The sequence below is a fragment of the Saccostrea cucullata genome, unplaced genomic scaffold (assembly GCF_032062105.1).
Source record: "Saccostrea cucullata isolate Sc308-1 unplaced genomic scaffold, CSIRO_AGI_Scuc_v1 ctg2582, whole genome shotgun sequence".
Lineage (NCBI taxonomy): Eukaryota > Metazoa > Mollusca > Bivalvia > Ostreida > Ostreidae > Saccostrea > Saccostrea cuccullata.
In genome coordinates, this window is record NW_026929448.1 from 121697 (window position 1) to 135015 (window position 13319).

The window sequence follows — 13319 nt, forward strand, 5'->3', positions numbered from 1 at the left end:
TTTCTATACTCGCTGACATTCGCATAATTTCTATCCCATGTATATTTCAATAGTGAATGAAAGCTGTGTTACTTTTAGACGGTAATTATGTAACGTTGCGAATGCCACGATTTACTAAAAGTCAAAGGATAACCGAGAAATGAACTACAACGTACTGGACCCTTTTAAAATCTGTTCAAAAAGCATGGTATCTTCACATTTTCCACCGTAATTGCAACAATATACTGTCGACTGCATGCACCATTTGTGTGCAGGGTCGAAATACTAGTAATGTGAAAATAAATACCAAGGACAAATGTACAAATTTCCTGTCAAAAAACTTTCCCATTTTAAAAGATATGTTTTGTAGGCTTCATATCAAGTTAAACTTGTAAAATTATTAACACTTGCGAGCAGCCACCGATAGCAGATGTGTAAAGAACGATAACTCTCATTTTTAATCGGGTATTTCCTAAAATGGTTAAGTTATCTGTTAGACGTTGTTGTGGATTTTGCTGTTTAGTTTTAGTGTTTTGTTGTTTAATGGTCTTCACCCTACCTGGTTTTTGTCCAGGTAAGAAATATACGTGTTACACCTATATTAAATACTGATAAAAAGATTAATTTAATTTCATGTAAGTAATGAGTCTATTCTCTTACAGATTCACTTTCGTTTACTGTTAGTGAGAACACTTGCACAACATACGCCCACTTTTTTGTTGGTTATGGCCCACAGCTATTAGTTTGATGGGAGAAATTCACTTTGAAAGCTTTGATGCCCAATGGCATTTAAGATTTATTTTAACTACACTTTTTGAGATAAGACAGCTTACATTTAGATTTTTCTAACTCAACTCGATCACAGACAGTTTTTCTTCCAGTATTGCCTCTTAAAATAGCCCCTCTCTAAAATTTTTGCGCAAGTTTTAGTTCTTTTTATTTCTTTTTTTTTTTGGTAAATTTTATTTGCATTATCCGTTATTTTGGGTGTGTGTGTCTTCATTGCCCCTCCCCCTCCACATATTATCACACTCGAAATTGAGTTTTGAATTTTGTTCCTATTTTGATTTTGCGGCACAACCCCCTTACCCAACAATTTTTTTCTGCCTGTCATTTTCAATGACTCACACCTGTAAAAAATACTTATTTAGTCAAGAGATATTTTGCAGACACTTCCCTTACACACCAGTGTTATATGTGTGTAGACACGTCCCCCACACATCAGCGTTATATGTGTGTAGACACTTCCCCCACACACCAGTGTTATATATGTATAGACACTTCCCCCACACACCAGTGTTATATGTGTGTAGACACTTCCCCCACACACCAGTGTTATATGTGTGTATAGACACTTCCCCCACACACCAGTGTTATATGTATATAGACACTTCCCCTACACACCAGTGTTATATGTGTATAGACACTTCCCCCACACACCAGTTTTATATATGTGTAGACACTTCCCCTACACACCAGTGTTATATGTGTGTATACACTTCCCCCACACACCAGTGTTATATATATGTAGACACTTCCCCCACACACCAGTGTTATATGTGTGTAAACACTTCCCCCACACACCAGTGTTATATGTATATAGACACTTCCCCTACACACCACTGTTATATGTGTAGACACTTCCCCTACACACCAGTGTTATATGTGACACTTCCCCCACACATCAGTGTTATATGTGTGTAGACACTTCCCCTACACACCAGTGTTATATGTGTGTAGACACTTCCCCCACACATCAGTGTTATATGTGTGTATAGACACTTCCCCCACACACCAGTGTTATATGTATATAGACACTTCCCCTACACACCAGTGTTATATGTGTATAGACACTTCCCCTACACACCAGTGTTATGTGTGAGTAGACACTTCCCCCACAAACCAGTGTTATATGTGAGTAGACACTTCCCCCACACATCAGTGTTATATATGTGTAGACACTTCCCCTACACACCAGTGTTATATGTGTGTAGACATTTCTCCCACACACCAGTGTTATATATGTGTAGACACTTCCCCCACACACCAGTGTTATATGTATATAGACACTTCCCCTACACACCAGTAATATATGTGTAGACACTTCCCCTACACACCAGTGTTGTATGTGTATAGACACTTCCCCCACACATCAGTGTTATATGTGTGTAGACACTTCCCCCACACACCAGTGTTATATGTGTGTAGACACTTCCCCCACACACCAGTGTTATATGTGTGTAGACACGTCCCCCACACACCAGTGTTATATGTGTGTAGACACTTCCCCCACACACCAGTGTTATATGTGTATAGACACTTCCCCCACACACCAGTGTTATATGTGTGTAGACACTTCCCCCACACACCAGTGTTATATGTGTATAGACACTTCCCCCACACATCAGTGTTATATGTGTGTAGACACTTCCCCCACACACCAGTATTATATGTGTGTAGACACTTCCCCCACACACCAGTGTTATATGTGTGTAGACACGTCCCCCACACACCAGTGTTATATGTGTATAGACACTTCCCCCACACACCAGTGTTATATGTCTGTAGACACTTCCCCCACACACCAGTGTTATATGTGTGTAGACACTTCCCCCACACCCAAGTGTTATATGTATATAGACACCTCCCCAACACACCAGTGTTATATGTGTAGACACTCCCCCCACACACCAGTGTTATATGTGTATAGACACTTCCCCTACACACCAGTGTTATATGTGTATAGACACTTCCCCCAGACACCAGTGTTATATGTGTGTAGACAAGTCCCCCACACACCAGTGTTATATGTGTAGACACTTCCCCCACACACCAGTGTTATATGTGTATAGACACTGCCCCTACACACCAGTGTTATATGTGTATAGACACTTCCCCCAGACACCAGTGTTATATGTGTGTAGACACTTCCCCCACACACCAGTGTTATATGTGTGTAGACACGTCCCCCACACACCAGTGTTATATGTGTGTAGACACTTCCCCCACACACCAGTGTTATATGTGTGTAGACACTTCCCCACACACCAGTGTTATATGTATATAGACACATCACCCACACACCAGTGTTATATGTGTGTAGACACTTCCCCCACACACCAGTGTTAAATGTGCACTTCCCCTACACATCAGTGTTATATGTGTGTAGACACTTCCCCTACACACCAGTGTTATATATGTGTAAACACTTCCCCCACACACCAGTGTTATATGTGTCGACACTTCCCCCACACACCAGTGTTAAATGTGTATAGACACTTCCCCAACACACCAGTGTTATCTATGTGTAGACACTTCCCTTACACATGCACCAGTGTTATATGTGTGTAGACACATCCCCCACACACCAGTGTTATATGTGTGTAGACACTTCCCCCACACACCAGTGTTATATGTGTGTAAACACTTCCCCCACACACCAGTGTGATATGTGTATAGACACGTACCCTACACACCAGTGTTATATGTGAAGACACTTCCCCCACACACGAGTGTTATATGTGTGTAGACACTTCCCCCACACACCAGTGTTATATGTGTGTAAACACTTCCCCTACACACCAGTGTGAAATGTGTAAAGACACGTCCCCTACACAACAGTGTTATATGTGTAGACACTTCCCCCACATACCAGTGTTATATGTGTGTAGACACTTCCCCACACACCATTGTTATATATGTGTAAACACTTCCCCCACACACCACTGTTATATGTGTGTAGACACTTCCCCTACACACCAGTGTGATATGTGTATAGACACGTCCCCTACACACCAGTGTTATAGGTGTAGACACTTCCCCCACACACCAGTGTTATATGTGTGTAGACACTTTCCCCACACACCAGTGTTATATGTGTGTAGACACTTCCCCCAAACACCAGTGTTATATAAGTGTAGACACTTCCCCCACACACCAGTGCTATATGTGTGTAGACACTTCCCCCACACACCAGTGTTATATATGTGTAGACACTTCCCCCACACACCACTGTTATATGTGTGTAGACACTTCCCCCACACACCAGTGTTATATGTGTGTAAACACTTCCCCAACACACCAGTGTTATATGTGTGTAGACACTTCCCTTATACACCAGTGTTATATATGTGTAGACACTTTCCCCACACACCAGTGTTATATGTGTGTAAACACTTCCCCCACACACCAGTGTTATATGTGTGTAGACACTTCCCCCACACACCAGTGTTATATATGTGTAGACACTTCTCCAACACACCAGTGTTATATGTGTGTAGACACTTCCTCCACACACCAGTGTTATATATGTGTAAACGCTTCCCCCACACACCACTGTTATATTTGTGTAGACACTTCCCCTACACACCAGTGTGATATGTGTATAGACACGTCCCCTACACACCAGTGTTATATGTGAAGACACTTCCCCCACACACCAGTGGTATATGTGTGTAGACACTTCCCCCACACACCAGTGTGATATGTGTGTAAACACTTCCCCTACACACCAGTGTGAAATGTGTAAAGACACGTCCCCTACACAACAGTGTTATATGTGTAGACACTTCCCCCACACACCAGTGTTATATGTGTGTAGACACTTTCCCACACACCAGTGTTATATATGTGTAAACACTTCCCCCACACACCACTGTTATATGTGTGTAGACACTTCCCCCACACACCAGTGTTATATATGTGTAGACACTTCTCCAACACACCAGTGTTATATGTGTGTAGACACTTCCTCCACACACCAGTGTTATATATGTGTAAACGCTTCCCCCACACACCACTGTTATATTTGTGTAGACACTTCCCCCACACACCAGTGTGATATGTGTGTAAACACTTCCCCTACACACCAGTGTGAAATGTGTAAAGACACGTCCCCTACACAACAGTGTTACATGTGTAGACACTTCCCCACACACCAGTGTTATATGTGTGTAGACACTTCCCCCAAACACCAGTGTTATATATGTGTAGACACTTCCCCCACACACCAGTTTTATATGTGTGTAGACACTTCCCCCACACACCAGTGTTACATATGTGTAGACACTTCCCCCACACACCACTGTTATATGTGTGTAGACACTTCCCCCACACACCAGTGTTATATGTGTGTAAACACTTCCCCAACACACCAGTGTTATATGTGTGTAGACACTTCCCTTACACACCAGTGTTATATATGTGTAGACACTTTCCCCACACACCAGTGTTATATGTGTGTAAACACTTCCCCCACACACCAGTGTTATATGTGTGTAGACACTTCCTCCACACACCAGTGTTATATATGTGTAAACACTTCCCCCACACACCACTGTTATATGTGTGTAGACACTTCCCCTACACACCAGTGTGATATGTGTATAGACACGTCCCCTACACACAAGTGTTATATGTGTAGACACTTCCCCCACACATCGGTGTTATATGTGTATAGACACGTAGGCCTACACACCAGTGTTATATGTGTAGACACTTCCCCTACACACCAGTGTTTTATATGTGTGTAGACACTTACCCCACACATCAGTGTTATATATGTGTAGACACTTCCCCCAGACACCAGTGTTATATGTGTAGACACATTCCCTACACACCAGTGTTATATATGTATAGACACTTCCCCTACACACCAGTGTTATATGTGTGTAGACACTTCCCCTACACACCAGTGTTATATGTGTGTAGACACTTCCCCCACACACCAGTGTTATATGTGTGAAGACACTTCCCCCACACACCAGTGTTATATATGTGTAGACACTTCCCCCACACACCAGTGTTATATGTGTGTAGACACTAACCCACACACCAGTGTTATATGTGTGTAGACACTAACCCACACACCAGTGTTTTATGTGTGTAGACACTTCCCCCACACACCAGTGTTATATGTGTGTAGACTCTTCCCCTATACACCAGTATTATATGTGTGTAGACACTTTCCTCACAAATCAATGTTATATGTGTGTAGACTCTTCCCCTACTAACCAATTGTCGCAAAAATTTCGTATTAATTCGCGAAAGTTGCGTGTTTATTCATAAATGTTTTGCGTAAAGCCGTTATAACACGAAAAATTATTTTGTAAACCTAAGAAAATTAGCTCAAAAGGTTATCTTAAAAAAAGATTTTTAATAGGAGGGTAACCTATAAACAGATATGATATCTTTCTTTTTTTTCAGGTAAGGTTAAATAGTCCTAAAATGACCATGATCAATCAACCTGTTTTTCGGTGTGGAGAAAGCTCTCTATTATAATAAAAAAAAATTGCTGAAAATAAAACTACTGTAGCATATATAATTATATATTTTTCTTTATTTATAAGAAAATCCTAAAAATGGATACTGGTTTTATGAGAAAGAGAGGGGTCGATGTATTTTGAAATGTGAGAAAGGATACGAACCCTCAAACTGTCACGTTCTACGGTTTGTGAAGGGGAGATGGAACCATGAAATTCCTCACTGTAAAAAAGGTACATCTTAAAAAAAAATGATTGATTCTTCCATAGATATTTTTGTAAGGTGGGGTGGAGGGGATTTATACATTGAGGTGTAGCTGCAGAACTGTAGCTCTCCGAAAGAAAAAATATATACATCCACAGACTGGAGAGCTACGGTTCTGCAGCTAGTTAAGGTGTAGTAAGTTCAATTGCTTTATTTCCTGATACAGTCTTGATTGTATTCAAAGCTACCTGGCTTTCGGCGAAAACCGTTCTGGCGGCAGGAGTCGGGTCGGCGGCGGCAGTGGTGGGAGTGCCTGTAGCGCTGACGGCAGCAGGGTTTACTTCCGCCGGAGTAGCTGCCGGGTCATTGGCTGCCTGGCTTCAGGTTAGTCTAATGTCCACCGGAATACATTTCAATATTCTAGAGATATACCAAATAGACGTCGGAACCAGGGGGAGGGGCTAGGTGGGTGCTTGACCCCCCCCCCTTTTTTAGCAAAGATAGATATATTAATATAGGCATTTAAAATTTGGGATAACTTTTTTGGTGGTTCAGCCCTCGAATTTTCAGTTAACCCTACCCTTTTTAATTTGCTTCTGACGCCTATGCCAAATTATAATGCACATATGGACAGTGATGGTCACAATATTAATACTAAACGCCCTTGTGTATTTTTTTTTGTAAACCTTAAATTATTTCAGCTTCTTCCGAAATGGATGACTGTACAAACTTTAAGCAATATATGATGTTTCGATGAACCAGTACATTTATTTAGACTGAAATAAAGTATAATGTTATCTCGGACAAAGACAATGATAATGTAAATAAACATATTTAAAACGCATTGTATCGATAAATCATTATTCTTCGAATCATAGGCGTCGGTAGGAAATTGAAAGTGAGTGGAGGAGGGGGCTTATTGAAAGGGGGGGCTAAACCAACAAAAAAAAAAATTGCAAAAAAGTGGGGGTAAGCCCCTTAGCACCCACCTCACCCCCTGGTTCCGAAGCCTATGTGAATAATAAGAGTAAAACAATTTGAAAAAAAAGTAACATATTTTATTTTCAGACTCCATTTACGGCCGCCGGTAGCTGGTTCGCTACGTCACAGAGTGCGGGTGTACTGGGTGCGGCCGCCTCTACTAAGCTAGGAGTGGGCACATTAACGGGGCTGGCTACACGCCTACTTTCTTCAAAATTCTCAAACTGTGAACAGGAGTAATATCCGATTAAAACCGCTGTTTACTGCTTAAACATTGGATTTTTTTACGGAACAGTGTCAAATATTATTGAGTGGTACATGTAAATATGTTTAACATTGAAGATAAAGCATTTTTAATTATTTATTTCGATCATTCTTAAAATACATGTGCAATAAAGACTGTGTGATATTGTCACCTAAAAGTTAAATAAAAATTATGGTTATGCCTGGTATGCAATAGGAATTTTTAATTTTCTGTCACAGGCACCCGACGTTATTTATTTTTCTAATAATAAAAAGATATACCCTTACCTAATAATAAACCGGTTTAATTCATTATTAGGTAAGGGTATATTTTTTTATTATAAGAAAAATAAATAAAGTCGGGTGCCTGTGTTTTCTGTATTAAAAATTATTTTAAAAAATGTCTTGAGTTCAAAGGTCTTTTTTAACTGTAACTGTTCTGATACCATGATTAATTTTAATTAACAAAAAAATGAAATGATATATATTTTAGTAGTTTTACAATTAAATTTCGTAACAGTATCTAATACTGCTTATAATAAATAAAGTTGAAAAAATTATATATATATATTATAGTTAAACCACTTTCAAAGATATGACATTCAAAACATTGGAATATTTTTTTTTATGATAAACAATAACAGGTACTTTTCCCAAATGAAGATTCGCGTTGAAAGAACCGGTTGCGAAAAGAAGGATAACTCTTATTCGTAAGAGTAAATACGAGTATTACAGAAGATGGCTGGAGGCCTTAGTCATCCGATCATAGGAATTCTGTGTTTGGGGCTTCTTGGGGGAGTTTCCTGTTTTTGTCCAAGTAAGAAATTTGTGTTGTTATTTAAAAAAAACCCACAAAAAGTTAATATTTATAAGTATAACTGAAAAGTTCCCTCCGCATTCTATCTACTTTCACTTTCACTTGTCAGCTTACAGCTGTCTAGTTGTTCCGCATGTCCAGGGTGTAACTTTCCGAGCAGATATTAGACCACAGGAGTCGTCAGTTTTATTAATGAACCAATGTAAACAAAACTCTTTTTTTCACAAATCTTAAATTTAAATAACACAATTTCATTTGATTAAGATTTTGGAAACATGACATTCCCTCGAGAAGAAACCATTCTAAGCTTGACAGAGTAATATTAAATCCATCACCCAGAAAACAGTTTGCACCATGAGAACTACACTGCAGTAGTGAATGTTTGGGTAGATAATAATTAAAATTGAAACATTTCAAGATTTCATTTAGGTCGAAGTTTGTGTCCAACACTTGGAACAAAGTTTGTGTCCAACACTCGGAACAAAGTTTCACATAAAAAAAACCTAATGAAACTTAAAAGACAAATAATAAAAAAAAATTAAGGATAAAATATTTAAGAACATTTTTTGCAAGTTTCATCTTGGAGAAAAAGAATAATACGAAAGAATTCTCTCAGGTATCGTTATTTTAAGGACATCTATACGGTTTGTTATTCTTTTTCTGACTAGAAAATCCTAAACATGGAATCTGGCATGAGGAGAAGGAGGAGGGGCGATGTATATTGAGATGTGATAAAGGATACGAACCCTCCAACTGTCACGTTCTCCGCCTAGTAAAAGGAAAATGGAACTTTGAAATCCCAGACTGTAAAAATGGTAAATCTCACAAAAATATATAGATTCTAGGGCCTAAAATGAAATATTATTTGTTTGCAGTTGCCTACCGACCCACTGAAAATGCACCCGACCCATTTTTAGCCATTTTGTAATTATTTTTTTTCCCATAATTTCAGGATATTTAAAGTGTTTCATTGTCAATTTTGTCTTTATCAATTAGTAGTTTATACCAAGAGTGTATTAATGTATAGTAGGCCTATGAAAACTTTATTTTATGTTATCAAACAAAAATCTGAAAACATTTTTTTTTCAAAAAAAAAATGCTAACCTACAATGTACCTACCCTGTCTAAAAATTATAGGTCGGCAGCTGCAAACAAAGAGTTTTTTAAACTTGGGCTTAGAATAGTTATTAGATTTGTTTAATGATTTTTTAATTCTTGACTCTAAAATAGCTTCATTGATCGACTCAAATTGCTTTTGCAGCATCCTGGATTTCGGGAAAAACCCTTGTAACTGCAGGAGTGGGGACAGCGGCCGTGGTAGCACTACCTTACACGATAGCCGCCATGGGGTTTACTGCTGCTGGGGTCACGGCCGGGTCAATAGCCGCTTGGTGGCAAGTCAGTTCACTTCTACTACCCCAACTTATGTTCATTGTTAAACGTCCTTCTTGAGAATTGCTAGCTCAACAAATCAGAGACCAGTAGAGCTTATGCCATAATAAGGTGTCCATCTGTCTGTCTGTTAAACAATTTTTTCAAAATTTGCTACTCCTCCCTCAGCTTTGGTCTGATTTCAATATAACATGGCACACACGTTAACAATGTTACGATACCTTAATTATTTTTTTTTCATTTTTAATGAGGGGTGTTTGCCAAGGAAACTTAAAATAGAATTTTCTTTGACATTCCTTTGAAACGCTACTCCTCCTACAGTCGTGTAATTTAAATAAAACTTTTCATACAAATGCCCAAATAGACTACACTAAGAAACGTAATTAAGAACATTGGTTTTTGATTTCGATAAACCGAAAACGGTGTTGCCATCATGATGGTTACTTAAAATAGAAAATTCGGTGATATTCCTTTAAAACACTACCCTTCCAAAAGTTTTTGACTGACTTCAATGGTACACAACAAGACTACACTTACTAAAATAAATAATTTAGAGCATCTGTTTTTGATTTCGATGAACGATGTTGTCATGATTTATAAAAAATATGAAAACGCTATTTCTTAAAGTTTTGGTTTGATTTGGATATAAATAAGCCCACGGGTAGACTGCACTATGAAGCATAATTCTATTGATTTCTGTCTGTTGCAATGTTTCAATTCCAATGGCTACATTTCTTTTCTTATATGTAGAGACTAGTAGAGCTACAGTCTCCTCAAAGACTTCTGGTTCACGTACATGTATATCACCATATAGAAAATGCATTCTAAATAAAATTCCTGAAGATCCAATAGAATTGATGGCTAAATGATAAAGTTTCGGGATTTTTATTAGTAAAACTTTTATTTAAAAAAGAAAAAAAAATTATATCAGTCCATCGTTTAAGACTGCATAGAAAGTACAATTATCAAAAGAAATTTTATTTCTTTTTTTCCTTCAAAACGGCAAGAGGAGTATAGATGATTTGATACTGAACTTTGATTGAGTTTCTTCATGTAATGGTTAACATTATGTGTTGAAATTACTGTAAACTAGCAATTATTCGTGTTATCTTTTCTTCCCGATCGTCAAATTTAAATAAATCAGCGATAATTATTTTTCACGACTGAGGGAAAATCCTCTACAAATACAAAAGCAAAAGCTGTAGTTCACACCGATTAATATTCAAGTACATGTACACGTAGGTTTCGAAATTCATGGATATTTCTCGTTCGCGAATAACATTTTGGTTTACAGGTACTCGTTTCCTTCAAGTCATTTAAATTTGACTTCTTTGCAGTCTACCTCGGTAGCGGGAGGTGTATTCGCCGGTTTACAGAGTGCTGGTGTCGTAGGTACGGGCTTGGCCACTAAGCTCGGAGTAGGCGGGGTTACAGCGGCGGTGACGAACCTTGTCTCCTCGGCCTTCTCCGGTTGTGAACAAGAATAGCCTTCAAAGGAGTTAATAAGGAGTAGAGGCATAATATGTTTTGTAAACATTATAAAAAGGTTGCTTGTGTCCATTTCTTAACAATAAACTGGAAAAAAGTGCAATGTAACTTTACTGGTATTTGTTAAATCAATTTTCCATTAATGATTTAAAAATAAGAAATTTAATTCATTTAAAAAATCTTTTTATAAGTAAAACTTCAAATTGTTAAATAGCTGTGTGTTTGTCTGTCTATGTGTTTGTCTGTCTAGCTGTCGCCTTTTCTGCCTGTGTGTTTGTCCATCTATGTGTTTGTCTAACTGTGTTTGTCAGTCTGTCTGTCTGTGTGTTCGTAAATCTATTAGTTTGTCCATCTACTTGTCGCCTTGTCTGTTTGTGTGCTGTCTAGCTGTGTGTTTGTCCGTGTTTGTTTGTTTGTATATGTGTTTTTTGTCTGCGTTTGTGTGTTTGTCTGTCTGTGTGTTTGTTTGTCCTCTTTGTTAAGCTGTTTGTGCGTTTGTTTGTCTGTATATGTGTTTGTTTGTCCGTGTTTGTTTGTATGTGTGTTTGTTTGTCTGTATGTGTGTTTGTTTGTCTGTATGTGTGTTTGTATATGTGTTCGTTTCTCCGTCTTTGTATGTGTGTTTGTTTGTCTGTGTTTGTCTGTCTGTGTGTTTGTTTGTTCGTCTTTGTTAAGCTGTATGTGTGTTTGTTTGTCTGTGTTTGTCTGTATAATTGTGTTTGTTTGTCTGTGTTTGTTTGTATGTGTGTTTGTCTAGCTGTCTGTGAGTCCCTCTGTCTGTCTCTCAGTCTGTAGTAGTTCATTTTCCGATCTTTTTACCTAACGCCTCCAGACATTATACTAGTAGTCAGTGTATCGAGATGAGATACAGATCAAGTTTGCATTTGGTCTTGCTTCAGTGATTTCAAACAGAATTATGGCCCTATCAGTTTTTTTTACAGGAAGCATATAATACAATACTCGCAATGTTTTTGTTTATATAGATACTGTTCAAAATTGCCATGCATGTTTTTTCCCCAAAATAAACTTGATAATGGCTGCTTTTGTGACGCCAGTCAGAGGTATTTATTATGTTTTTCCAATACGAGTTCACGTAAAGGTCGACAAATATGTTATTATCTTTAGGTGCTTAGATTTCTTGATAAATATGTCGTATGATCTAAACTGTATAGGTCAAAGGTTTACCTTCAGTGGTAACAAAATGGATATAAAAATGCATCGGTACCTATAATAATGACACGGGTTTTGGTATAAAGCAAGATCTATATTTTTGGTTTGGTTAAATTTTGCATTGGAGTTTTATAAATACGATGTATCAAGCTTATTAAATAACTAATTTCAAAAAATAAATTTGGTATTTGTGTTTTCTTTTTCTTTTAAGCTTACCTGAGCCGAAGGCTCAAGTGAGCTTTTCCGATTCCAATTTGTCCGTTGTCTGTCTTCGTTGTCGTAAAATTTTCACATTTTCATCTTCTCAAGAACCACTGGGTCCATTTCAACCAAACTTGCCACATAGTATCCCGAGGTAAAGGGAATTTAAATTTGTTCAAATTAAGGGCCACAGCCTCTTTCAAGGGGAGATAATTAAATAGTTTCTTCTCAGTGATATATAAATGCGCTGTTCCTTTTATGACCAATTTATAAAACCGCAAGTCTGCAGTAATCAAGATACTTGCAACTCTTTCTTTAATCATGTATCGAGCACTTGACGTAGCAGCAGTTGATGCCCTTTAATATTGATTTAGTTCACTCGCGGCTTGGACTCGAACCCTTGGCCATCTGATCGCGGAGCGAGCTCTCTACCGACTAAACTACCATCCCCAGTAGTGTTTTAAAACAAAATGAATTGCCTCTAGATCTGCCTTAGGAAAGAATTTTGTGTTTAAAATTTAATTTATGCAAATTGAAACCTAACATTGTTTATTTAAACTGTTATTTAGAATTATTTTTATAA

The 13319-nt window shown here is 38.1% G+C and overlaps 2 protein-coding genes across 3 annotated transcripts; both read left to right on the forward strand.

Moving 5' to 3' along the window:
• Nucleotides 1-435: 435 nt before the first annotated feature.
• LOC134280851 (interferon alpha-inducible protein 27-like protein 2B) lies at nucleotides 436-7888 on the forward strand. The gene is made up of 4 exons (XM_062763296.1): nucleotides 436-553; nucleotides 6327-6473; nucleotides 6689-6828; nucleotides 7513-7888. The coding sequence occupies exons 1-4, from the start codon at nucleotides 457-459 to the stop codon at nucleotides 7663-7665; spliced, it is 537 nt and encodes a 178-aa protein (XP_062619280.1). The 5' UTR covers nucleotides 436-456; the 3' UTR covers nucleotides 7666-7888.
• A 490-nt stretch (nucleotides 7889-8378) lies between these two features.
• Nucleotides 8379-12715, forward strand: LOC134280864 (interferon alpha-inducible protein 27-like protein 2B). Of its 2 annotated transcripts, XR_009994975.1 has the most exons (5): nucleotides 8379-8485; nucleotides 9154-9300; nucleotides 9747-9883; nucleotides 11215-11768; nucleotides 12041-12715. XR_009994975.1 is itself a non-coding variant. In XM_062763310.1 (4 exons), the coding sequence occupies exons 1-4, from the start codon at nucleotides 8407-8409 to the stop codon at nucleotides 11362-11364; spliced, it is 513 nt and encodes a 170-aa protein (XP_062619294.1). In that variant the 5' UTR covers nucleotides 8379-8406; the 3' UTR covers nucleotides 11365-12715. The 2 variants fall into 2 exon arrangements, 1 of the variants encoding a protein (XP_062619294.1); XM_062763310.1 differs by having other exon boundaries at nucleotides 11215-12715.
• Nucleotides 12716-13319: the final 604 nt, after the last annotated feature.